The following is a 24,907-nucleotide window of genomic DNA, read 5'->3' as shown; positions in this document are numbered from 1 at the left end:
TCCCGGCGCGGGCAGCGGTGCGGGCTATGGCTACAAGTTCACTCCTAGCTGCGCTCGCTACGCGGCTGCTTCGGCCTGCGCCCGGCTGTCCGCTCCGCCAGCGCCCCTTCCACCTTGCTGCAGTCCGGTAAGTAGCTCGGGGAGCACATGAGCGAGGGAAACGGAGGACCGGGCCACCTGGGTTCCCCGGCGGTGTGGAGGGACGTCCTTCCAGAGCATCGCCCTGGCGGCGGGGCCCCCAGAGAGGGGTGTGGCGGGGCGACGTGGCGCCCAGCGCGGCCGCTGCCCACGGTGCGGAGCCGAGGGACGCCCGGATTGACCTGGCCGGACCCGCCAGCTGCTGCTGCCTGTGAAGTGGAGCCTCGTCCCGGGGGCAGCCGAGGACTCCGTCTGGCCGGCGCGGGGAAGGGCTCTGGAGCAGCCTCGGGCGAGCAGTCTCTTCCCGAGACCCTAGCGGCAGCCCGGGTCGCTGCAGTCTGATGAAATCCGCGAGCTGGCTTGCTGGAGGGTACCCGCGCTTCCCTTCTCTGGGTGGGTGTGGTTCGCTGCTCGCCAAGCTGCCCCTTTCCTGGGGGGAGTGACTGTCCTGTGGTCCCCGAGGCTTTGACCACAGCCCACTCGGGGCTGATAGTTCCATACTGGGTGATAAATATCCCGCAGGTGTCAGGGGCTGATGGAGCCTGAGGGGTCTGGGGAGTGATTTCATGGTTTGTAGTATTAAAGCAGTTCTGCACACTGGATGGTGGTTTGCGCAAAATTCTGAATGTGTTCAGGGCAACGCAAGCTGTACATTTAAAAGTAGCCCAAGCCAGGCGTGGTGGGACTGTGCCTGTAATCCCACCATTTGGGAAGCTGAGGCAGGAGGATTACTGTGAGTTCTAGGCCACCACCCCGGACTACAATGTGAATAAAAAGCAAAAACAAACCCACCAAAGGTCAGGATGGTAAGTTTAATGTTTTATGTATTTTACCACAATAAAAAGAAGTTTTTTTTTTTTTGGCCGGGCATTGTTGTGCACACCTTAAATCCCAGCACTTGGGAGGCAGAGGCAGGAGAATCGCCATGAGTTCGAGGCCATCCTGAGACTACATAGTGAATTCCAGGTCAGCCTGGGCTACAGTGAGACCCTACCTAGAAAAGCCAGTGGGTGAGGAAATGTTCAAGTACTTGGGAAAAGGACAGGGGGAGCTTAGTTTGCATTTCACTCTTCAAGAGATACTATTTATTTGAGAGGGAAGAGAGACAGAGAGAATGGGCGCACCAGGGCCTCTAGCCATTACAGACGAACTCCAGATGCATGTGTCACTTGTGCATCTGGCTCTATGTGGGTACTGGGGAATCCAACCGGGATAGTTAGGCTCTGCAGGCAAACACCCTAACTGCTGAGTCAGCCCTTTGACTGCCTTTGAGAGCTTATTGGCTCTACATCTCTGCAGGCAGTCTGGTTATCTGTACTGCACAGTCAATGCTTACCATGCTTGCCTTGTCCCAGGGTTTCAACATAAACTTGATGGGGGAGAGAGTACTATAGCCTTGGAAACAGGCAAAGGGGTAAATAGACTTTGGGAGCAGAAATTTGCACTTGAATCCTTTTTCTTACTGTCATCAATTTCCTTTTCTGCATATATCAGGATTTTAAGTAACATTTGTGTGCACTCATGCCACTGTAAACCGAGGACAGATGTTAGCGCCAGTCACTTTTTTGGGCCTGGCTTATGTGAGTGGCTTGGTAATTGAACTGGGGTTATTAGGCTTTGCAAAGAAGCACCTTTAATCGCTAAGTCATCTTCCTAGCCCCATCACAGTTTTTAATAGACCCAAGGTAACAGAGTAATGTAAATATCTTAGCAAAAGACCTACAATTTAGTAGTATTAGTTCTATTCTTTTGTTTCTTCACACATTAATGGTTCCACTGATTAATAGATAATAGAACTTTCCCCAAAATAACTTGAGTTGTAAAATGCCACAATATTAATTTTTAATGGGAAATTATTAAATTATTGGGTTAAGCAGAAAGTAAAGATATTACTGACTTGGATTTCAGTCTGTTGATTCATTATTGCAATAGAAATTTTTCCAGACATATCTGTGAAAGCATTTAATTCCTAAATAAGTGTCAACTAGCAGTTACGACCTTGGTGTTTTCAGACTGAACTGTCTCCCATTTTCCTGTTTCTTTTTGGGGTAGCAATGACTAATTTGTCCTTTGGTAGGAACTTAGTAAATGTGTTTCATGTTTTTCAAGGTTGTGGGAAGCAGATGAGGTAAAATGAAATTACATCATGAAAAATCATCATTACATTGTGGCTTTGCTTTTACTTTGCATTACTCTTTGACTTTTCATTCCTTCCTTTCTTCTTCTTCTTCTTTTTTTTTTTTTTTAAAGCAAGTTGGCATAACATCTAGAACCTGCCTTTGGAAGCAAAGATTGGGACTTGGAATACTGGCTTCTCCCAGAACCCCATGTCCTTAATGTTAGTATATCATTGTTGGTCCAAGTTAACTGTTAGCATTCTCTAAATTTACTGCTTTCTAAAGAATTTTTTTTTTTTTTTTTCGTTTTTCGAGGTAGGGTCTCACTTAGGTCCAGGCTGACCTGGAATTAACTCTGTAGTCTCAGGGTGGCCTTGAACTCACGGCGATTCTCCTACCTCTGCCTCCCAAGTGCTGGGATTAAAGGCATGCGCCACCACGCCCGGCTTAAAGAATTTTTAAAATTTCATTTAATTTGTTTATTTATGAGAGATTGAGAGTGGGCACGCCAGTGCCTCTAGCCACTACTCCAGACGCATGTAACACCTTGTACATCTGGCTTATGTGGGCCCTGGGGAATCAAACCTGGATCCTTTGGCCTTGCAGGCAAGTGCCTTAACTATGAGGCCATCTCTCCATTTTTCTATTTTTTTTAAAATTTTTATTAGCATTTTCCATGATTATAAAAAAAATCCCATGGCAATTCCCCCCCCCCATTTTTCTATTTTTAAATTTTTGTTTATTTATTTATTTGAGAATGACCAAGAGAGAGAGAGAGAGAGAGAGAGAGAGAGAGAGAGAGAGCGCGAGCGAGAGAGCATGCACACATGCACCAGGGCCTTCAGCCACTGCAAACAAACTCCAGATACATGTGCCACCTTGTGCATCTGGCTTACGTCGGTACTGGGAATTGAACCTCGAACCAGGGTCCTTAAACTTTACAGGCAACTCCTTAACTGCTAAGCCATCTCTCTAGCCCCATCTTTCTTTGTTTTTCGAGGTAAGGTCTTGCTCTGTACCCCAGGCTGACCTGGAATTCACCATGTAGTATCAGGCTGGCCTTGACCTCAAGGCGATTCTCTTACCTCTGCCTCCCTAATGCTGGGATTAAAGGCACGTGTCACCATGCCTGGCTTCTACAGAAATTTTTGTTTTGTTTTTTTCAAGGTAGGGTCCTGCTCTAGCCCTGCTGACCTGCAATTCACTATATAGTCTCAGGGTGGCCTTGAACTCAGTGATGATCCTACCTCTGCCTCCCAAGTGCTGTGATTAAAGGCATGCACCACCATGCCTGGCAAGATAAAGAAATTTTTTTAATGAACTATAAGCTGAGTCCTTATTTAGTCTATGTGCAAATGTGTGTATACACACATGTGTGTGTATATATATAATTCCTTATTAGTATATATAAAATAATACTTTCCTTTCTTCCTGTTTAAAAATTTTATTAATTTATGTGTTTTCAAGGTAGGGTCTCATTCTAGATCAGGCAGGATATGTATCAACATAAAGCCAGGAGAGTAAGAAATTAGTTTTAACCAGACACATGCCTGGCACTTTATCTAAGTTACTTCAGTCATTACAAATGACTGTCTTAATCTTGTGGTCTTTGAGTCTGTGGGGTTTCAGAGTTGGGAATGTATTTTTGGCAAAGGGATGGATATTATAGGTATTAATATAGATCAGGAATGTTTCTGGTGGTATTTGTTTCAGCAAAGTGCTATTAATGAAATCTTCAAATCTAATTCTGAAGTTCCTGTGCATATGTTAAAGTTTCCAAATCTTTAATATATTGTGAGTATAAATTAAATGCTGTTGTATTGTTTGGCTATTCAGGTATCATAAAATTTAGGTAAAAGTAGTTGGTGCTAAAGACATTCGTCACAATATGAAGTACGGGGTAATGTCATTTCTTTTACTTATGTGTATGTGTGTGTGTTCAATGTTTGTGGGGGGAAACAGACTCTTGCATGTCACTTCAGGTTGGTCCTTACTTGTCCATCTCTTTTGAGGAAGGGTTTCTTGTTTTAGATTTCTGCTTTGCTATTTTGTTTTTTTTTTTTTTTAAATATTTTTATTTATTTGTAAGCGCAGAGAGAGAGAGAGAGAGAATGGGTGCATCAGGGTCTCTAGCCGTTGCAAACAAACTCCAGATGCATGCACTACTTTGTGCATCTGGCTTTACGTGGGTACGGAGGAATTGAACCTAGGGTCATTAGGCTTTGCAGGTAATTGCGCCTTAATCTGTTAGCCATCTCTCTAGCCCCGGCTTTGCTGTTTGTTGCTGTGCTTGCTGCATGCTTCCAGGAATTTGGTCTCTGCCTCCCATCTCACTGTCACTGTCTGCTCTAGCATTCTGGGATTGCAGTTTGCCACAGCTTCTGCTTTTTACATGGTGTTGGTAATTGAATTGAGTACTCCAGTTTGAGCGGCAAGTACTTGATCCACTTAGCATTCTTCTCAGCACCTGTTGTTCCCAGCCAGGGTTTTCATATGTATCCTATGCTGGCCTTGAACTCAAGGCTGATCTTGAATTTCTGGCAATCCACTTACCCCAGTCTCTAGTACTGAAATTATAGGTATATGCCCCCATGTCTGGTGAATATAAATTTTAGATAGAAGATTTTTTTTGTTGTTGTTTATTTTTACTTATTTGAGAGTGACAGAGAGAGAGAGAAAGAGGTAGATAGAGAGAATGGGTGCGCCAGGGCCTCCAGCCACTGCAAACTGAACTCCAGACGCATGCGCCCCCTTGTGCATCTGGCTAACATGGGTCCTAGAGAATCGAGCTTTGAACCGGGGTCCTCAGGCTTCACAGGCAAGCGCTTAACCGCTAAGCCATCTCTCCAGCTCTAGATAGAAGATTTTTATATTGCATATAAGACATTTGAGAATAGGTTTAAAGTAGGTATTTAGTTGTGATGTAGATAGAAAGCAGACATTGAAGGCTTAAAAACTGTAAAAACTTTGAAATTCGAAGTTCCTCCTATTTTTATTTTTTGGTTTTTCAAGGTAGAGTTTCACTGTAACCCAGGCAGACTGATCTGGAAATTTCATTTTAACAAATAGTAGCCTGCAGAATTAATCTTGCCTGACCATAAGAGATACCCAATACCTTAATATTCTACCTAAGAATCAAACAAGTGATATGAGAGAAAATAGGTGCTCCATTGGTTTTGAGGTTGGATCAGTCCTCCTTTGACACCAGAAGCCTAAAGGAAGAGAAAGACCTGTTTTCCTGGAGTCTTTTTGCTTGTTTGTTTGTTTTCAGGGTCTTGCTGTAGTGTCGGCTGACCTGGAATTCACTATATAGGCTCAGGGTGGCCTTGAATTTACAGAGATCCTCCTACTTCTGTGTCTTTCTGCTGCTCTCATTAGTGGGTTCTCTTTGACTATAGCTTGAAGTTCCTTGGGGAGGAGCTCTACTGGTCCAGTTAATTATTACTGTCCCAATAGGACTAAGCTTTGGCTTTCAGGGACTGCTGGCCAGCCTAGGAATTGTGGCCCTTGGTACCAGATGCTCATTGCTGGTCTGTCAGCTATGGAAGGTATGGGGCCCCAGGGCTGAGCATACCACTTGTGAAGATCTTCCCCCTTCTCCCAGAAAAGACTGTGTACAGTGGCAAGCAATTTGAGGTTTGTGTAACTATATAATTGTGTTTACTGCTAGCATAGTTTATGTACAGTCTCCTCTATATGTCAGGTCAGCCTACTATGGGAGGAAAGAATGTTATCTGTCCTGAACATGGGCAGATATTTTTGTTGTTTTTTTTTTTTTTCTAGGTAGTATTTCACTCTAGTCCAGGCTGACCTGGAATTCACTATAGAGGCCTCAAACTCATGGCAATCCTCCTACCTCTGCCACCCAAGTACTGGGATTCAAGGCATATACCACCATGCCTACCTAAGATTTATTTTTTGTTTTTCCCTAACAGTGCAAAAGGAGAACAACTAACGACATAGATTTGCATTGTGTCAGGTTTCTAAGTAATCTGCAGATTATTTGAAGGATAGGTAAGGTTGTAAATAGGTTATATGAATGTATACCATTTTATGTAAGAGACTTGAGAATCTCATAGGTGAGGAGGGCTTCCTGGATTCAGTTCTTCACAGAGAGACAATTGTGTTATAGAAAATTTTTATCGTTAAAAATTAGAAGTGGGCTGGAGGGATGGCTTAGTGGTTAAGGTGTTTGCCTGCAAGGCCAAGGGACCCAGGTTCCATTCTCCAGGACCCACGTTAGCCAGATACACAAGGGGGTGCACACATGTGGAGTTCATTTGCAGTGGCTGGAGGCCCTGGCATGTCCATTGTCTCTCTCCCTCTTTCTCTGACAATTAAAAAAAAAAAATTAAAGCTGGGTGTGGTGGCATATGCCTTCAATCCCAACTCTCAGTAGGTAGAGGTGGGAGGATCACTGAGAGTTCAAGGCCATCCTGAGACTAAGAGTGAATTACAGGTCAGCCTGAGCTAGAGTGAGACCCTACTTCAAAATAAATAAATAAATAAATTAATTAAAAAAAATGAGGGCTGGAGAGATGGTTTAGTGGGTAAGTGCTTGCCTATGAACCTAAGGACCCTGGTTCGAGGTTTGATTCTCCAGTACCCACATCAGCCAGATGCACAAGGTGGCACATGCATCTGGAGTTCATTTGCAGTGGCTGGAGGCCCTGTTGTTCCCATTCTCTCTCTATCTGCCTCTTTCTCTCTCTGTCTGTTGTTCTCAAATAAATAAGTAAAAATTAAAAAAAAAATTAGACTTCCCCCCAAAAAAGAAAAAAAAAAATAGAAGCCAGGGGCTGGGGAGATGTCTCAGCAGTTGAGCACTTGTCACTTAAGCATGAGGACCTTTCTAGCCAGAGACCACCAAATTCAACTCCCAGAACATATGTAAAAAGTTAGGCCATATAGCTGGGCATGGTGGCATACACCTTTAATCCCAGCACTTGGGAGGCAGAGATAGGAGGATCACCGAGAGTTCCAGGCCACCCTGAGATGATATAGTGAATTCCAGGTCAGCCTGAGCTACAGTGAGACCCTACCTCGAAAAATCAAAAACAAACAAACAAAAACAAAAGTTAGGCCATGCACATATGTAACCCAAGTCTGCTGGGGACAGAGTCCAGAGAATCACTGGGGCACAGTAATAGCAGGGTTGAAGGAGAGACACTGTCCCAAGGAAATACATGGATGAACAATGAAAGTACACTCAACATTCTCTGGCCTCTACACATGTGTATGGGGTGTGCACATCTGCACACATGCACGCACACACACACATTAGAATCTAGTCCACCAGGCTGGAGAGATGGCTTAGTGGTTAAAGTGCTTGCCTGTGAAGCCTAGGGACCCATGTTAGCCAGACTTACAGGTGAGGCAAGCATGCAAAGTCACACATGCCCACCAGGTGGTGCAAGTGTCTGGAGATCGATTGCAGTGGCTGAGGCCCTGATGCACCAATTCTCTCTCTTGCTTTCTCTTAAAAAAGGAAAAGAATCCAGTCCCCCAACTGGAAATTATGAGTAGGTGATAATAACGTAAGACATGAACCTTTATGGAATAGACTATGGAATATGAGTATTTAAGGAATACTAATTCATCTCCTAATGGTGGGTCAAAAACTGCCCAAAGAAACAATAAAAGTTGGCAGTGATCAGGAGGCAGCATGATCAGTTTAGACTCTGAGGTAAAATCTTGTCTGCACAAGCACTGTCATCACTTAAACTTCCCGAGCTTCAGGTGAACTATTTCAGTCAACATGATTCCTCCTAAACTTGTAGCTAAACACAAGTTTATTTACCCCTTTTGTTTTATTTTTCAGAGAGACTTTATTAAGAAATTAGAGAAGAAAAGAGCTGAGTGTGGTAGCACATGCCTTTAGTCCCAGCACTCAGGAGGTAGAGCTATGAGTTCAAGGCCATCCTGAGACAACATGGTGAATTCTAGGTCAGCTTGGGCTAGCTCAAGAACCTGCCTTAGAGCTCCTGCCCACAAGGAGGCAGGAAGGGATAATCCCACCAAAGTTTACCCTCTTTCTTTTTTTGTTTTCTTTTCACTTGTCCTTCAGATTCTGCAGTTAAGCCTAAACTTGGAAGTTTTTGGTGCTTAATAACTTTTTTTTTTTTGGAGTTTGAGCTTTACTGCATACAAAATTCTAAGTTATGGGGCTGGAGAGATGGCTCAGTGGTCAAGGCACTTGCCTGCAAAGCCTGAGGACCCAGATTCAATTCCCCAGGACTCACATAAAGCCAGATGCACAAGGTGGCGCATGCATGTGGAGTTCATTTGTAGTGGCTGGAAGCCTTGGCATACCCATTCACTCTGCCTTTTTTCCCTCTCAAATGAATAAATTAAAGTTTTTTAAAAATTATTTATTTGTAAGCAGATAGAGGTAAAGAAAAGAGAGAGAGAATGGGCGTGCCAGGGCTTCCAGCTGCTGCAAATGAACTCCAGATGCATGTGCCACTCTGTGCATTTGGCTTTATGTGGGTCCTGGGGAATTGAACCCAGGTTGTTAGGCTTGGTAGGCAAGTGCCTTAACCACTTAGCCATATCTCTAGCCCTCCCAAAAATATTTTTTTTCCATTTCCATGTCCATTATTTATAGCTTTTGGGAATCAGGATGTGGATATAATGTATACACATTTAAAGCTAGGGCATAGTGATTGTATAATACAAAATTATTAATATATAAAAGATTGTGTTTCATTGTGATGTCCTCATACATGCAGAATTGGTTACATTTTTTCTTGCTATGACAATGCCTGAAAAAAAAAATACAGGACTAGCAAAATCTGCCTCCCATTGTTAGAGAATACAGCTCATCATGGTAGAAGGACATGAGGCAGTTGGTCACATTTTTAGAGAATACAGCTCATCATGGTAGAAGAACTTGAGGCGGTTGGTCACATTTTCAGAGAATACAGTTCATCACGACGGTCAAGGTAACATGAGAGGGTTGGTCACATTTTTAGAGAATACACCTCATCATGGTAGAAGAACATGAGGTAGTTGGTCATATTTTTAGAGAATACAGTTAATTATGGTAGATGAATAGAGGAGGTTGGTCACATTTTTAGAGAATATAGCTCATTATGGTTGAAGAACATGTGGTGGCTGGTCACATTTTTAGAGAATACGCTCATGGTAGAAGAACATGAGGCAGTTGGTCACATTTTAGAGAATACAGCTCATCATGGTAGAACATGAGGCAGTTGGTCTCATTTTTAGAGAATATACAGTGCCTTAACCACTTAGCCGTATTTCTAGCCCTCCCCAAAATATTTTTAAAAATATTTAATTAATTTATTTATTTGACAGAGAAAGAGAAAGAAGGAGAGAGAGAATGGGCGCATCAGGGCCTCCAGCCACTGCAAACAAACTCCAGATGCATGTGCCCCCTGTGCATCTGGCTAACATGGGTCCTGGGGAATCGAACCTAGTCATCCCTCCAGCCTGAAAATATTTTTTAAAAGGCATTAAAAAAAATTCTAAGCTATGTCTAGCATGCATGAAACCCTGGGTTTGATTCTCTGCACCTCATAAACTGGGTATGGTGATGACATACCTGTAATCCCAGCACATAGGAGGTAGAGGCATGAGGATCAGCAGTTCATGCTCATCATTATGAGGCCAGCCAGGGACACAGGACACTTCATCTTGGGGAAACACACACACAACCAAAAAAAAAGAATCTATGCTACTTGGATTTCTGCCTCTTTCTGCAGAAATGAAGCTGTTGTCATTTCTGGGAGGAAACTGGCCCAGCAGATCAAGCAAGAAGTGCGACAGGAGGTAGAAGAGTGGGTGGCCTCAGGCAACAAACGGCCGCACCTGAGCGTGGTTCTGGTTGGAGAGAACCCTGCGAGTCACTCCTACGTCCTCAACAAAACCAGGGCTGCAGCTGATGTGGGTATGTGGTACTGTTAGAGAGCCTTCTCTGTTCCCCTGAGGTCTGCTGAAACAAATGATTCTTGCTGTTTAGAAAACCTAAGCAGCAGAGGCCAATGTGATCGACAGCTATATAAGAGCCCCTTCTGAGGCTGAGGAGATGGCATTAGACACTTGCTTGTCATTCCCCAGTGCCCATGTAAAGCCATGTAGCAATGCATCTGAAGCTTGTTTACAGCTGTAAGAGGCCCTGGCATGCCCCTATTGCTCCTTCTCTCTCAAATAAAATTTTTAAATTTATTTTTGTGTTTTTGTTTGAGGCAGGGTTTCACTCTAGCTCAGGCTGACCTGGAACTCGCTGGGTAGTCCTAGGTCTCAGGAGTCCTCCTACCTCTCTGCCTCCTGAGTACTGGGATTAATAGCATGCACCACTATGCCCAGCTTGAAATAAATTTTTTTTTCTTTTTTTTTCTTGGTTTTTTGAGGTAGAGTTTCACTTTAGTCCAGGCTGACCTGAAGTTCACTGGGTAGTCTCAGGGTGGCCTCAAACTCACAGCCATCCTCCTACTTCTGCTTTTGGAGTGCTGGGATTAAAGGTGTGCGCCACCACTCCTGGCTTCAAATAAAATAAATAAATAAATAAATAAATAAAATTAAAAAAAAAAATTTTTTTTAAAATTTATTTGAGAGCAAAAGAGAATGAGAGAATGGGTATGCCAAGTCCTCTAGCTGCTGCAGATAAACTCCAGACGCATGTGCCACTTTGTGCATCTGGTTTATGTGGGTTCTGGGGAATTGAACTGTGGTCCTTTGGCTTTGCAGGCAAGTACCTTAAGTGCTAAGCCATCTCTCAAACCTCGTCATGTTCTTCTACCATGAGCGTATTCTCTCAAATAGATTTTTTAAAAATTTTAACAAAGAAAAGAACTGGAACTCTTTACTGGTGGGCTTTCAGAGTAGGGCAGGAACCTGCTTGACATGTTCAGCATCTTTTGGACTATAGTATAAATTCTGTCCTTCCTCTGAACATTTCACAGATGAACTTGTGCACACTTTACATTTGCTTTCATTGAGAGATAATGAGTCTTTCTCTAGTGTTTAAGGCAGTAGAGGATTAGGGGAAAGATTGAGCAATAGGAAACACGGTGAGCTCAGTAATGTGGTTGAACAGTCATCGAAGTGAAGAAAACCACTGACTCTGGGAAGTGGCTTTTGCCTTCTTCACTAGTTAGTTTAAAGCGGATCATACACTTAAAGTGGTTCAGATCTGGGTGACAGAAGTTTTGTCACTCAGCTCTCAAGACACCTCAGATTTACTGTATGATGGCAGACAAGAAGCAGGTGGCTCAGATGTGACTGTGCCCACTCATTTGAGGGTCAGTTATCTGAGCATTCATTGCACTTCTGATGTGGCTGGGCCAAGTTCCTTGCTTCCTTCACTGAGGGCTTCTGTCCTCTAAATTGAAAGTCTCTAAAAAGCCTTTGGAAAACATAACTTTTAAAGACACGGGGAGGTGCCTAGTACAGTGGGATGAACATGGACTTTGGAATGAAAAAGGTAGGTTCTGTGACTTTCTGACTTTTAAGTCTGCCTGAGCCTTATGCACCTTATCTGCAGTGAGGCTATTTAGGGTGGCACAGATAGTGCCTGGAAGCCTCTGACCAGTAGTGTATCTATCTGTTTGCGAAGTTTTTTTTTTTTTTCCTTTGAGGTTCCTTGTGAGCCAGTTCAGCTTGTCAGTCACAAGGATGGGGATAATGATGAGAACCCCAGTGGTCACACAGCATGAAGTGTTCATTACACACCTGATTGCTTTTTGTGTTTTTTCATCCTTGACCTTACAATAGGAATCAACAGTGAGACAATTGTGAAACCAGCTTCAATTTCAGAAGAAGAGCTGCTAAATTTAATTAATAAACTAAACAATGATGAAAATGTAGATGGCCTCCTTGTTCAGCTTCCACTCCCAGGTGAGTTTTGGTCTCTACCAAGTACAATAATTTCTGAGCAGGGTAAAAGGATTTTTTTTTTTATATATACATGGCCCTTAATGTGGATTCGATTTACAGGCCAGGTAAACTCTAAAGATGGACAAATTTATGAGAATTGGGACTTCGAATACCAGTTGCCCCTTAGTTTGATAGCATGGGTTATTTATTTACTTACTCAAAGAGGTATTCACTATCTCACTATAAAGTTTAGGCTAGCTTCTAATTTGAGGCATTTCTTCTGCCTTGGCCTCCCAACTATTGGGATTATTGGTGCAAGCAAGCCCTCTTAGCTTCATATTGAGATCTTGATACAAATGACAGTGGAAGAAATAAGTGGGGGAAGAGGATATTGGCCACAATATTTGGCATTTGGCTTTGCTTAATGTGAGTTCATTCTGTATATCATGGAGTGAAGTCATAGAAATGTTGGAGTCCAGCAGCTCCTTTTCCATAGCAGGGATTTAAGGGCACTGCCCTCATTTCTTTTCCAGAGCATATTGATGAGAGAAGGATCTGCAATGCCGTTTCCCCGGACAAGGATGTTGATGGCTTTCACGTAATTAATGTTGGCCGGATGTGTTTGGACCAGGATTCCATGTTGCCAGCCACCCCATGGGGGGTGTGGGAAATAATTAAGAGAACTGGTAGGTGTATGTCTGGTTCTTACGTCTGTGTTAGTACTATAATGGACATTATAGGCTGGACATCCCCAATCCAATATCAGCTGCTCTAAAATTTTAAACTTTTTGAGCAGGGTCAGTTTTTGAATTATGGACATTAATCTGGTAAAGTCTATGTAAACATTCCCAAATCTGAATAACTGATATTTGAAACCCTTCTGGCCCTGCATATTTCAGATGAGGGATGTTCAGTTTATATTTTCAAATAGCAAAAATTCCTATAGCCCCAGAGTGGAATCCCCAGGCCATATTCTATATTCCTAGTCTGTAGAATTCACCTGTTTTTTCGAGGTAGGGTTTTGATCTAGCCCATGCTGACCTGGAATTCACTATGTAGTCTTAAGGTGGCTTTGAACTCAATGGTAATTCTCCTACCTCTCCCTCCCTGCCTCCTAAATGCAGGGATTAAAGGCATGTGCCACCATGCCAGCCACATTTTTTTTCTCCCAAGGGAGGGTCTTGCTCTAGCTCAGGCTGGCCTGGAATTCAGTATGTAGTCTCAGGGTGGCCTCAAACTCATGGTGATCCTCCTTCCTACCTCTGCCTCCCGAGTGCTGGGATCAAAGGCGTGCATCACCACGCCCAGCTACAGTTTTTGTTTTTAATCCATAAGCATAGGGGAAGGAAATGTAAGGCTTACTGTGACCACTGCACATTCATGTAACATTCTGTAGGTCTTTTTTTCCTTCAAAGTAATTCTCACTGTAGCTCAGGCTGACCTGGAATTCACGGTGTAGTTTGAACTCATGGTGATACTCCTACCTCTCCTACTGAGTGCTGGGATTCAAGGCATGTGCCACCATGCTTGGCTCTGTACTTTGTAGTTTACAGAGTGCTTTCTGCTAAGTTCTCTGAACTCTCTTTCTATTGTAAGTGACAGCCCTGGTTGGCTGATGGGGCAATAAGCTAAGTGGTTATCAGATTCATGATTTTGGTTATCTGGCTTCCTGTGATACATATTCTATGACAGACTGGCATTACTTTTAATGTAATGTGTGTGATTTTGTTTTTTCCATAGGCATTCCAACTCTAGGGAAAAATGTGGTTGTAGCTGGAAGATCAAAAAATGTTGGAATGCCCATTGCAATGTTGCTGCACACAGATGGGGCACACGAACGTCCTGGAGGTAAGGAAATTGCTTTTAGAGTCTGCCTTGTCATGTTTTCCCTTATGTGAGAACTCTGAGCATCCTGAAAATGTTTGCAAGTATTAACTTGGTTATATTTTATACTAGGTATAATTTTGTTTTTAAGTTACTCATAAAATAATGTTTGTATAGAAGGCTGTAGTCAGCTACCAAGGGATTTCTTTATGCATTGGTTGTGGAACTGGCTTCCAACCAATTTGAATTTTGAGTAAAGCATGGTTGTAAGCAATTTGAAATTGTCAGTTAAGCTTTGGTAGTTGGAGCTATGATGTAGCTCTTATTTAAAATTACTATACTGTTTTGTTATTTGGTAGGGAAAATATCTTAGACTATTGCAAAGGACTGAATTGCTATGATTATAATATATCATGTCACACTTAATTTATGTAAGAAAAAGTGTCACCATACCCACATTTTTTGTTTTTTTGAGGTAGGGTCTTGCTGTAGTCCAGGCTGACCTGGAATTCACTGTGTAGTCTCAGGGTGGCCTCGAACGCATGGTGATCCTCCTGCCTCTGCCTCTTGTGCTGTGATTAAAGTCACTTATTTATTGTAAGACATTATTATAATGATACTTTCATATGATTATATCAGAAACAATGGCAAAACTATGTTTTCAGATATATTGGCATTCTTTAGGGGGAAAAAACCTCTCCTTGAGTAATTCTAGTGACATTTTGCTTAGAAAAAGTAAAAATCTTAGAAGGCTATAAGGTACAATAAGTAATTAAATTCAACTATCTATGACTCTAAGAGGTAGAAGCAGTGGACAAAATCTACCTTTCATATTTTAAAATTTTTGTCGGGCTTGGTGGTGCACACCTTTAATGCCAGCACTTGGGAGGCAGAGGTGGGAAGATCACTTATGAGTTTAAGGTCACCCTGAGACTACATATGGAATTCCAGGTCATCCTGGGCTAGAGTGAGACCCCACCTTGAACCCTCCCTCCCTGTCCCCCCCAAAAAAAGAACACAAAATTTTTATTTATTTTGCTTGTGTGTATTTGTGTGGTATATATACTTGTGTGTGTGTGCAGGGTGCAGGTGTGTGATTAGGTGCATATATGTTCATGTGGAGGTCAGAGGATAACTTTGGGTATTGCTCTTCAGGTATGTTGACCCCTGTTTTTGTTTTTTCTTTTTTTAAAATATTTTTATTTATTTGAGAGTGACAGACAGGCAGGCAGAGAGAGAGATAATGGGCGCGCCAGGGCCTCCAGCCACTGCAAACGAACTCCAGACGCGTGCGCCCCCTTGTGCATCTGGCTTACGTGGGTCCTGGGGAATAGAGCCTCGAACTGGGGTCCTTAGGCTTCACAGGCAAGCGCTTAACTGCTAAGCTATCTCTCCAGCCCCTGTTTTTGTTTTTTCGAGGCAGGGTCTCACTCTAGCTCAGGCTGACCTGGAATTCACTATGTAGTCTCAGGGTGGCCTTGAGCTCACGGCAATCCTCCTACCTCTGCCTCCCAAGTGTTGGGATTAAAGACATGTGCTACCACACCTGGCTGTCCCCCTGTTTTTGAACCAGGGTCTCTCATTGGCCTGGAGCTCACCAATTAAGCAAGGCTGGCTGGTTAGCAAGCCAAAGGACTTTGTTTCTACCTCCCCAGAGATTATAGGCACACTACCACACTGGACTTTTTAAAATTTTTTTATTTTTTATATATTTTTTTCAAGGTAAGATCTCTCACTCCAGCCCAGGCTGACCTGGCACTCACTCTGTAGTCTCAGGCTGGCCTTGAACTCACAGCAGTCCTCCTACCTCTGCATTCCAAGTGCTGGGATTAAAGTCATGAGCCACCACCTCAGGCCTCAAATTATTTGTTTTTTTCCCCTCCCCTTCCCTTCCTTCCTTCCTTCCTTCCTTCCTTCCTTCCTTCCTTCCTTCCTTCCTTCCTTCCTTCCTTCCTTCCTCCTTCCTTCCCTCCTTCCTTCCTCCTTCCTTCCCTCCTTCCTTCCCTCCTTCCTTCCCTCCCTCCTTCCCTCCCTCCTTCCCTCCCTCCTTCACTCCCTCCCTCCCTACCTCCCTCCCTCCCTCCCTCCCTCCCTCCCTCCCTCCCTCCTTCCTTCCTTCCTTCCTTCCTTCCTTCCTTCCTTCTTTGTTTATTCAAGGCAGGCTGACCTGGAACTCACTCTAGTTCCAGGCTGGTCTTGAACTCACAGTGCTCCTCCTACCTTTGCCCCTGGAATGTTGGGATCAAAGGCGTGCACCAACACCACCACACCTGTTTTTTTTTTTTTTTCTTTTTGGTTTTCTGTGGTAGGGTCTCACTGTAGCTCAGGCTGACCTGGAATTCACTATGTAGTCTCAGGGTGGCCTTGAACTCATGGCGATCCTCTTACCTCTGCCTCCCGAGTGCTGGGATGAAAGGCGTGCACTGGCACACCTGGCATTTTTATATGGGTACTGTGAATTGTAATCAGGTCCTCATGCTTGCAAGCGTATTACCTACTACACTGTCTCCCCAGCCCTGACTATTAGTTTTAAAAGGTAAATGACAGTGTCCATAAAATATAGCACAAGGACTATAAATTCATTATTTTTCAGAGGTACTCAGATTCTGCAGTGATATGACTAGCTGAAATCTAACCCAGTCCTTGGTTTGATTTGGAAATTAGAACATGTGAACCAGACGTGGTAGCACACACCTTTAATTCCAGCACTTGGGAGGCAGAGAGGTAGGAGGATCACTGTGAATTTGAGGCCACCCTGAGACTACAGAATGAATTCTAGGTTAGCCTGAGATTGAGTGAGACCCTAGTCGATAAAACAAAACAAGGCAAAATAAAAAACATGTATTTTTTCCCCTTATAGGTGATGCTACGGTTACAATATCTCATCGATATACTCCCAAAGAACAGTTGAAAAAACACACAATCCTTGCGGATATTGTAGTATCTGCTGCCGGTAAGAGCTCAGGAAGTGGGTGGGAGGATTTTCCTTCATGAAGAGTGAGGTTGTACCAGTTCTTAGAATTTAGGTGCCTGACTGCCATCTTGCTCATCTTCTCCATCACTAAGCCCACAAAGATGAGGGAGAGCAGAATTTTACTGCTTTCTGCCACTCCATTGTAAACTGACTAGGGTTGTTCCTGATACCTCAGAATAATATTTCCATATGAAGTCTAAATGTTTCCTTGGTTCACGGTTTTTATAAAACATGCAAATAAGTTGTTTTAGGTCTCTAGACATTGAAAGACAAGAAGCCAGAATGTGGAATGCTCTTCAATACTAAGTTGACTGTAACTCTCTCAATGGCCAGGCATTCCAAATCTGATCACAGCAGATATGATCAAGGAAGGAGCGGCAGTCATTGATGTGGGAATAAACAGAATTCAAGATCCTGTAACTGCCAAGCCCAAGTTGGTTGGAGATGTGGATTTTGAAGGTAAGTGGTACAATTCTTGAAATATATGAATCTATAGGTGCTACCTTTAGTGGACACTTAGGACAAATCAATTTACATGCCTTTTAAATTTGTATTGTCTTGGTAATATAGTGTTTAAAATGTTTTTTCATAAGAGAAATCGTATGTGTGTGTGTTATGCCTGTTCATGTGTGTACTTGAAGTATGTATGTGGAGGCCAGAGGGCAGTCTTGGGTTTTGTCCTCAGAAATACTGTTCATCATTGGGCATGGTGGCGCACACCTTTACTCCCAGCACTTGGGAGGCAGAGGTAGGAGGACCTCTGTGAGTTCAAGGTCACTCTGAGACTACATGGTGAATTTCAGGTCAGCCTGAGCTAGCTAAAGTGAGACCCTACCGTGAAAAATAAAAACAAAAAGTTGTTCATATTCTTTTTTTTTTTTTTTTTGCCTTTTTAAATGTATTTAATATATTATAAAGGTCCATCTCTTTTTGAACCAACATCTCTCAACAGCTTGGGGTTCCAATTAAATTAGACTAGCTAGTTGGCAAGCCCCAGGGATCCTTCCGTATCAGCCTCCAACTGTTGGTATTGCAAGTTTTTTTTTTTTTAACATGAATTATGGAGTTTGAACTCAGGTCTTCATGCTTGCATGGCAAACACTTTACCAGTTGTGCTCTCTCTCTCTAGTCTCCCAAAGTTTTATTCTTGGGGGGGGGGGGGCAGAGCTACAAGTGCATGTACATGTGGGAGGCCAGAGGTCAACACAGAAATGTCTTGCCAGTTGTTTTCCTCTTCTTCTTCTTCTTCTTCTTTTTTTTTTTTTTTTCTTTTTCAAGGTAAGATCTCAGGCTGATCTGGAATTCACTCTATTCTCAGACTGGCCTGAAACTCGTGGTGATCCTCCTACCTCTGCCTCCCAAGTGCTGGGAGTAAAGACGTGCACCACCCTATCTGGCTCCCTCATTTTTTTTTTTTTTTTTTTTTTTTGGTTTTTCGAGGTAGGGTCTCACTCTGGCTCAGGCTGACCTGGAATTCACTATGTAGTCTCAGGGTGGCCTCGAACTCATGGCGATCCTCCTACCTCTGCCTCCCGAGTGCTGGGATTAAAGGCGTGCGCCACCACGCCCAGCTTTTACATTTTTTTTTTTTTCTCGCTCATTTTTTGAGACAATGGCTTTTGAGCCTGGAGCTCGCTAGTTTGGTTAGACTAGCTGCCTGCAAGCTCCAGGGATCCCCCTGTCTCCACCTCCCCAGCACTGGGATTTAAGACATGTGCTGCTATACCTGGCTTTAATGAAGGTCCTGGGCACCTGAACTCAAGGTCCTTATATTTACTCAGCAAGCACTTCACCCACTGAGCCACAAGCCTCCACTCTTTAGTAATGTAGGTGAGGGGGATTGTTATGTTTTGGTTTTGGAGATAGAGCCATGCTATGTATCCCTGGCTGGCCTGAAATTTGCTATGTAGCCCAAGCTGGCTCAGACTTGCAGTGATCCTCCTGCCTGTTCCTCCCAAGGGCTGGGATCACAGATATGTGCTACCGTGCCTGGCTATAGATGTGATCTTTATTAATGAGTTGGAGGCTAATGAAGATGCTTATGTTTATTATTGCTTTCTCTTTGCATACTTCTTTCTTTCATAATATGCTAATATGCATGCATAATCTTTGCCATAACTAAAGCAGCCTACCTGTCTTCTTTGTATGCAGGAGTCAGGAAGAAAGCCAGTTACATAACTCCAGTCCCTGGGGGTGTTGGGCCCATGACAGTGGCCATGCTAATGAAGAATACCATTATTGCTGCAAAGAAAGTGCAAAGGCCTGAGGAGCTAGAAGTGTGCAAGTCAAAGGAGTGTGGAGTAGCCACCAATTAACTGCTGCTCCAGTGCTGTGAACATCACTCCATGCCAGTCCAAGAAGCAAAGCAGGCCTATAGAAATGCAATATTTTTAATTTATTCTGAAGTGGTCTAAATAATACTTTGTATTTATTGAAAGCTTAAATGGGGAGAGGAGTGCTCACCAGGGAGTATGCCAGCGTCCCAGCTGGATCATGCCATCTAGTTCAGCAAAGCCTAGTGAAGACATGGAATATGTCACTGTGAGAGTAGACACTGAACTTTGTCAAAAATTTGCCTTTTTAAGGATTGCATTTTCCAAATGCTATTCCAACAATAGTTGACACTCATTTTAGTTTCCAAGGCTTCTGAGTTGAGCTTGCCAAACCAAAGGAAAAATGTTGCTAGAGAAATTAGGGGATGAAAAAGGAAAATTAATTTTTATGTACACCAATTGGTAGCCAAATTTCCCTGAGAACTGAATTGGCTGGGTTTTGAAATGAAAACTCCACTCTGTCTTCCTGTGGCTTAGTCACTGAGGAAATGTGTAGGATCCATTTGCTCTTGCCCTTGTCTGATCTATGTTACCCTTGGGTGAGCTTGCCCCATTTTAGTTTTCTAAGATTGAAAGACTTATTTTATAAGTTATTTGTGTGTATTTGTCATGTTTGGCTTTTGTGACCTCCTTAAACTCTGTTGTGTAAGTCTCATATTGTTAGAGGGCATCTTGTATGGTTTTCTTGGATACCTTGAAACCTATTTTTGAAAAACAAAACTTGGGCATGATAATCATTAGGGCAGCAAGTGTAAGTATGAAACTTAACTTTCCACCAAAGAATTGTCAACAGCTGCCTGTTTTTATTTCATGTACCCTGATGGCTCTCCTGAAAGGTTTTTAAGAGCTTGAGTTTATATCATACTTAATCAGATTTTCTGAATAAAGGATTTTGTTGCTATTGTTTTTGTTAATAAAACACATCTGTCTGGTGTGGAATGAGTTTCTGAAATACTGTCTTCATGCTGTTGTAGAACATTAGTGTAGATAGTCTTAGATTACCTGTACCCCCTATAACCATAAATCGGTTTGAGGAGCTATAGAGAAGTCAGTCTACTCCTTTTGTACCCCAACAGGTAGTTTCCAGCCAAAAGCTTACTTTGGTGATTCATGTAATTCTGAGTGTTTTCTAGGATGTGCATTCATTTTACATACTGCTATTAAGAACTTCTTGCCAAATTCCCATGTGCACTGTGAAACAGTAAACCCCCGCTGTGTGTAATTAAAGCATCAGTTTGATCTGACAGATAGGAAGGCACATGTGGGGCCTGTTCTTAGGTTGGAGGAGATCCCTTGTTCTCAACCAGAGCTGTGTGGTTTGGTTTTCATGCAGGAAGCAGCAGTTCCTGCTTCACCCAGCCTGAGGCATAAAGAAAACTGAACCATCAGGAATTGACCTATTCCTTACTCCTTCCACTGGCTTTACTCTTGACAGTTTGCTGGAGTGGATTTTATAAGTGGAGTGCAGCACATGTCTGTAGGTCATCCCTACTGACTTACCTCAGTTATGAACATGGAGTAAGGTGTTCAGACAAGATTAAGTTTTATTGAAGCATAGTTACATTAAAAGTGGAAAAAATTTCTTAGTGCATGGAGAAGTAATATGCTAATCCATTAGGCTACTGAAATTAAAATTTTCATATGTATACAAAATATAAATGATGTATAAGGTAAAAATTACATGCATCAATTTACAGCAAAAAGCTAACCATAGTTTTTCATAGCTTGTTTGATTGATTAAGCACATTTACCTTTAAACCTGTAATATTTCTACAGCTTAATTTGGACAAAGTGCTATTGCAGATCAGCAAGGCTTTGAAACTGGAATATCAAGGGTAGACCATTAGTTTTCCCAGGACTGGTGCAGAGGAAGATGAAGGACTTCAAATTGGAATGGTTTTGGATTGAAGAACTAGGTAATTCTGCTTCAGGAATGATATTGCTTCCAACCATTCTTACAAAGTACTAGTTTGATTAACACTGCAAAATCTTAAAATGTTAGCTGTTTAACATGAAATATTTTTGGGCATGAAAGTTTATGCCTTGGCCATTGAGAAGTTGTGGAAAGGACTAACCCAAATGCATCAAGAAATTGACCCTGGAAGAAAACCAGTGGTACAACTTAAAGGACATTGGTAATCTAGTGTGGCTTGAGCTTTCCGTTGCGCAAGAACTGTCCACTCAGACACACTTTTTTTTTGTGGAGGGTGAGGGGGTTTCATTAATAGACTTTTGGAATTGGCTTTTCAATCCAGGAAAGCCCCAATCACACTCTAGAGTAAGGGCCACAGTGCAGAGGGCTCAACCGTACAGAGAAATGGACAGAAAAGATAATAGGACCTTCCTATCATTTCCTAATGTGTAAAACATACTCTGATCTTGGTCTGGATTTGAAAGTAGTTTTAAAACTTCAAGTTATTTAATAAGATTGTTTAATTAATTTATTTGAGAGTGAGAGAATGGGAGCACCAGGGCTTCTATCCACTGCAAATGAACTCTAGATGCATGTGCTACCTTGTGCATCTGGCTTATGTGGGTCCTGGGGAATTGAACCTGGGTCCTTTGATTTTTCAGGCAAGCACTTTAACTACTAAGCTATCCCTCTAGCCCTCAAGTCATTTAGATTTCAATCTAACCTTTAAAACTTTTAGAGGCATTTATTTTAAATATAAATTACTCATGATTTTGGGAGGTTTTTCTCATGTGGGACTGTGTGTTATATATACACACACACACTTTTATTATTATTATTATTATTATTATTTGCAAAGGAGAGAGAATGGGTACATGAGGGTCTCTTGCCACTGCAAAGGAACCTGACACAGGCCCCACTTGGTGTGTATGGTTTTGTGTGGGTACTGGGGAATTGAACTCAGCTGCACACTTTGCAAGCAAATGCCCTTACCTGCTAAGCCACCTTCCCCTAACCCTGGATTGTGTTTATTATTTTGTTTTTTGGTGTTTTTAAAAATTTTTTATTGACAACTTACATAATTGTGTTTTTTTTTTTATTTTGTTTATTTATTTACTTGGGAGCAACAGACAGAGTGAGAAAGAGGCACAGAGGGAGAGAGAGAGAATGGGCGCCCCAGGACATCCTGCAAACAAACTCCAGATGTGTGCGCCTCCTTGTGCATCTGGCTAATGTGGGTTCTGGGGAATTGAGCCTCGAACCGGGGTCCTTAGGCTTCACAGGCAAGCGCTTAACTGCTAAGCTATCTCTCCAGCCCAGGTTTTTGGTTTTTTGAGGAAGGGTTTCACTCTAGCTCAGGCTGACCTGAACTATGTAGTCTCAGGGTGGCCTTGAACTCATGGTGATCCTCCTACCTCTGGGATTAAAGGCATGCACCACCACGCCCAGCTTGGACTGCATTTTAAGATAGGATTTATAGGTGTTTTAATGACTGCAAAAAAGGGAGAGCTTTGTGTTTATGTAGGACCGTTCATTGAAAAAATATCCAGTTTTCAAAGTTGGTGAAAAGAACAGGCACAGAGAAGTGAATGAAGGGTGTGAGCCAGGCTGTCGTGAAGACTGAGCAGTCTGGAAGAGCTGTGGCCACTAGAGGGTGGTTTCCGCGTCAGCCTCTCTTCGATAGGCCTCAGTGTCTGTAAAGTCCAGGTCGGATCCCATCTCTATCTTCACCTGGGGTGTCATGAACACTGGGCTCCGTGAGTAGCTGAAAGCAGGTGAAGCCGGACAAGAGATTTTGAAGTGCAAGGTGATGCTGAGGAAGCAAAGGAAAGGAGTGTGAATATCTGGTCTGGTGTGTTTGCTCTTGCAGAGCAGGGTTCTAACTATAATAGAGTCTCATGTAGATGTAGAACTTGCTTTGCAGCTGAGGGTATCCTTGCTGGTCATCAGTTGATGCCCCTGCCTCCACCTCCCAGGTTGCTGGGATTATAGGTGTGGGTCATTGTAATGGATAATGTTGGTTGGCAGCTTGATTTAAAATCACCTAGGAGGGCTGGAGAGATAGCTTAGTGGTTAAGTGCTTGCCTGTGAAGCCTAAGGACCCCAGTTTGAGGCTCGATTCCACAGGACCCACGTTAGCCAGATGCACAAGGGGGCGCACACGTATGGAGTTTGTTTGCAGTGGCTGGAGGCCCTGGCATGCCCATTTTCTATCTGCCTCTTTGTCGCTCTCAAATTAAAAAAATCTTTAAAATCACATAGGAAACCAGTCTCTGGGCATACTAGTGTGGTATTATTTTGAGTAGGTTAACTGAGGTAGAAGACCTTGACTGTGGGAAGCACCATTTCAAGGGCTGTAGTGGTGTACACTTTCAGTCCCAGCACTTGGGAGGCAGAGGTAGGAGATCACTGAGTACAAAGCCACCCAGAGAGACTACACAGTGAATTCCAGGTCAGCCTGGACTAGGGTGAGACCCTACGTTGAAAAACAACAGAAAAAAGAGCACTGTCTGAGGACCATCATTCATTGCTCTACTTCCCCACTGTGGCCTGAATATGACAAGCTGCAGCTGCTTTAGTTCCTGCCTCCATACCTTCCCACCATGACGGACTGTAACCCAAAATAAGCCCTTGCATCCTTAAGGTGCTTTTGTCAGGTGCTTGGTCCTAGCAATGAGAATAATTAATGTCCTGTGTGGTTTATGAGATTCTGGGGATACAACTCAGGGCTTTGTGCATACTAGACAAACACTCTACCAACTGAGCCGCATACTCAACCCCCGCCCCCACCCTTTTTCTTCGAGGTAGGGTCTCAGGCTGACCTGGAATTCACAATGTATTCTCAGGGTGGCCTTGAACTCACAGTGATCCTCCTAACTCTGCCTCTCTAGTGCTGGGATTAAAGGCATGGGCCACTATGTCTGGCTTCCCCCACATTTTTGATACAGGGTCTCAGGTAGCCCAGGCTGGCCTTGAATTCACTATGTAGCCAACAATGACCTTGAATTGGTCCTCCTGTCTCCACCTACGAGGTGATGGGATTACAGGTATGCACTGACAGTGGCTTTGTTTTGAGACAGGGTCTCACTGTAGCTCAGGCTAGCCTGGAATTCACAGTGGACTTACTTCCTCAGCCTCCTGAATGCTGGGATTACAAGCATGTGTCACCACGCTTGGCTTGCTTATGAATGCATCCAGGGAACAAAGTGTCCCGATTTTTTAAGCCATTGTCGCTGAACTGGTTTTGTCCTGTTTTAACCTATTCAAATCATTGCCAGAGTGAACTTTCTAAATCACAAATCTGACCATTTGCCATTGTTCAAAGGGTAGCATCCAAGGTCCATAGCAGCAAGGCGGAGATAGCTTGTTACACTTGAACTCCTGCCTACTTTCCTAGTTCAATTGCCCATTCATCCCAGCATGTGCTTGTTTCTAACCTCACCTCCCCTTTCCCTTTCCCTTTTTTCAAGGTAGGGTCTCTCTAGCCCAGGTTGACCCAGAATTTACCACTACGTAGTTCCAGGGTGGCCTTGAACTCTAACCCTAATCCTATTTTGGTCAGTTCTCATTCTACCACCTCAAATTGGGGCCATTAGAGATTTGATTTAGTATAAGCTGTTTTTAAAATGAAAATAAAACAAAGTAGACAAATTGCATTTCTCCTAATGTAGGTATATGTAAAAATCAGTGGTAGTAAGGGTAAAGGAGCTCAGACCAAGGATGGAAGACAAGAAGGAATGTAAATGACATGTGACAGACCTGTTCAGGA

General features: G+C 43.0%; 2 protein-coding genes across 2 annotated transcripts in view; one reads left to right on the top strand and one right to left on the bottom strand.

Annotated features, from left to right (window-relative positions):
* Mthfd2 (methylenetetrahydrofolate dehydrogenase (NADP+ dependent) 2, methenyltetrahydrofolate cyclohydrolase) lies at positions 1-20,165 on the top strand. The gene is made up of 8 exons (XM_045151540.1): positions 1-127; positions 9,983-10,167; positions 11,994-12,116; positions 12,629-12,781; positions 13,836-13,943; positions 16,780-16,872; positions 17,227-17,352; positions 19,045-20,165. The coding sequence occupies exons 1-8, from the start codon at positions 27-29 to the stop codon at positions 19,206-19,208; spliced, it is 1,053 nt and encodes a 350-aa protein (XP_045007475.1). The 5' UTR covers positions 1-26; the 3' UTR covers positions 19,209-20,165.
* A 2,381-nt stretch (positions 20,166-22,546) lies between these two features.
* The window catches only part of Slc4a5 (solute carrier family 4 member 5), a 179,857-nt gene continuing 177,496 nt past the window's right edge, over positions 22,547-24,907 (bottom strand). The window contains exon 26 of the mRNA XM_045151539.1: positions 22,547-22,951. Coding sequence (XP_045007474.1) covers positions 22,786-22,951 — 166 coding nt within the window. The 3' untranslated portion in view covers positions 22,547-22,785. The remainder of the gene's footprint in view (positions 22,952-24,907) is intronic.

The sequence above is a fragment of the Jaculus jaculus genome, chromosome 6, assembly GCF_020740685.1.
Source record: "Jaculus jaculus isolate mJacJac1 chromosome 6, mJacJac1.mat.Y.cur, whole genome shotgun sequence".
Lineage (NCBI taxonomy): Eukaryota > Metazoa > Chordata > Mammalia > Rodentia > Dipodidae > Jaculus > Jaculus jaculus.
Note: the sequence above shows the minus strand (reverse complement) of the source record. Positions and strands in the feature narration are given on the sequence as shown.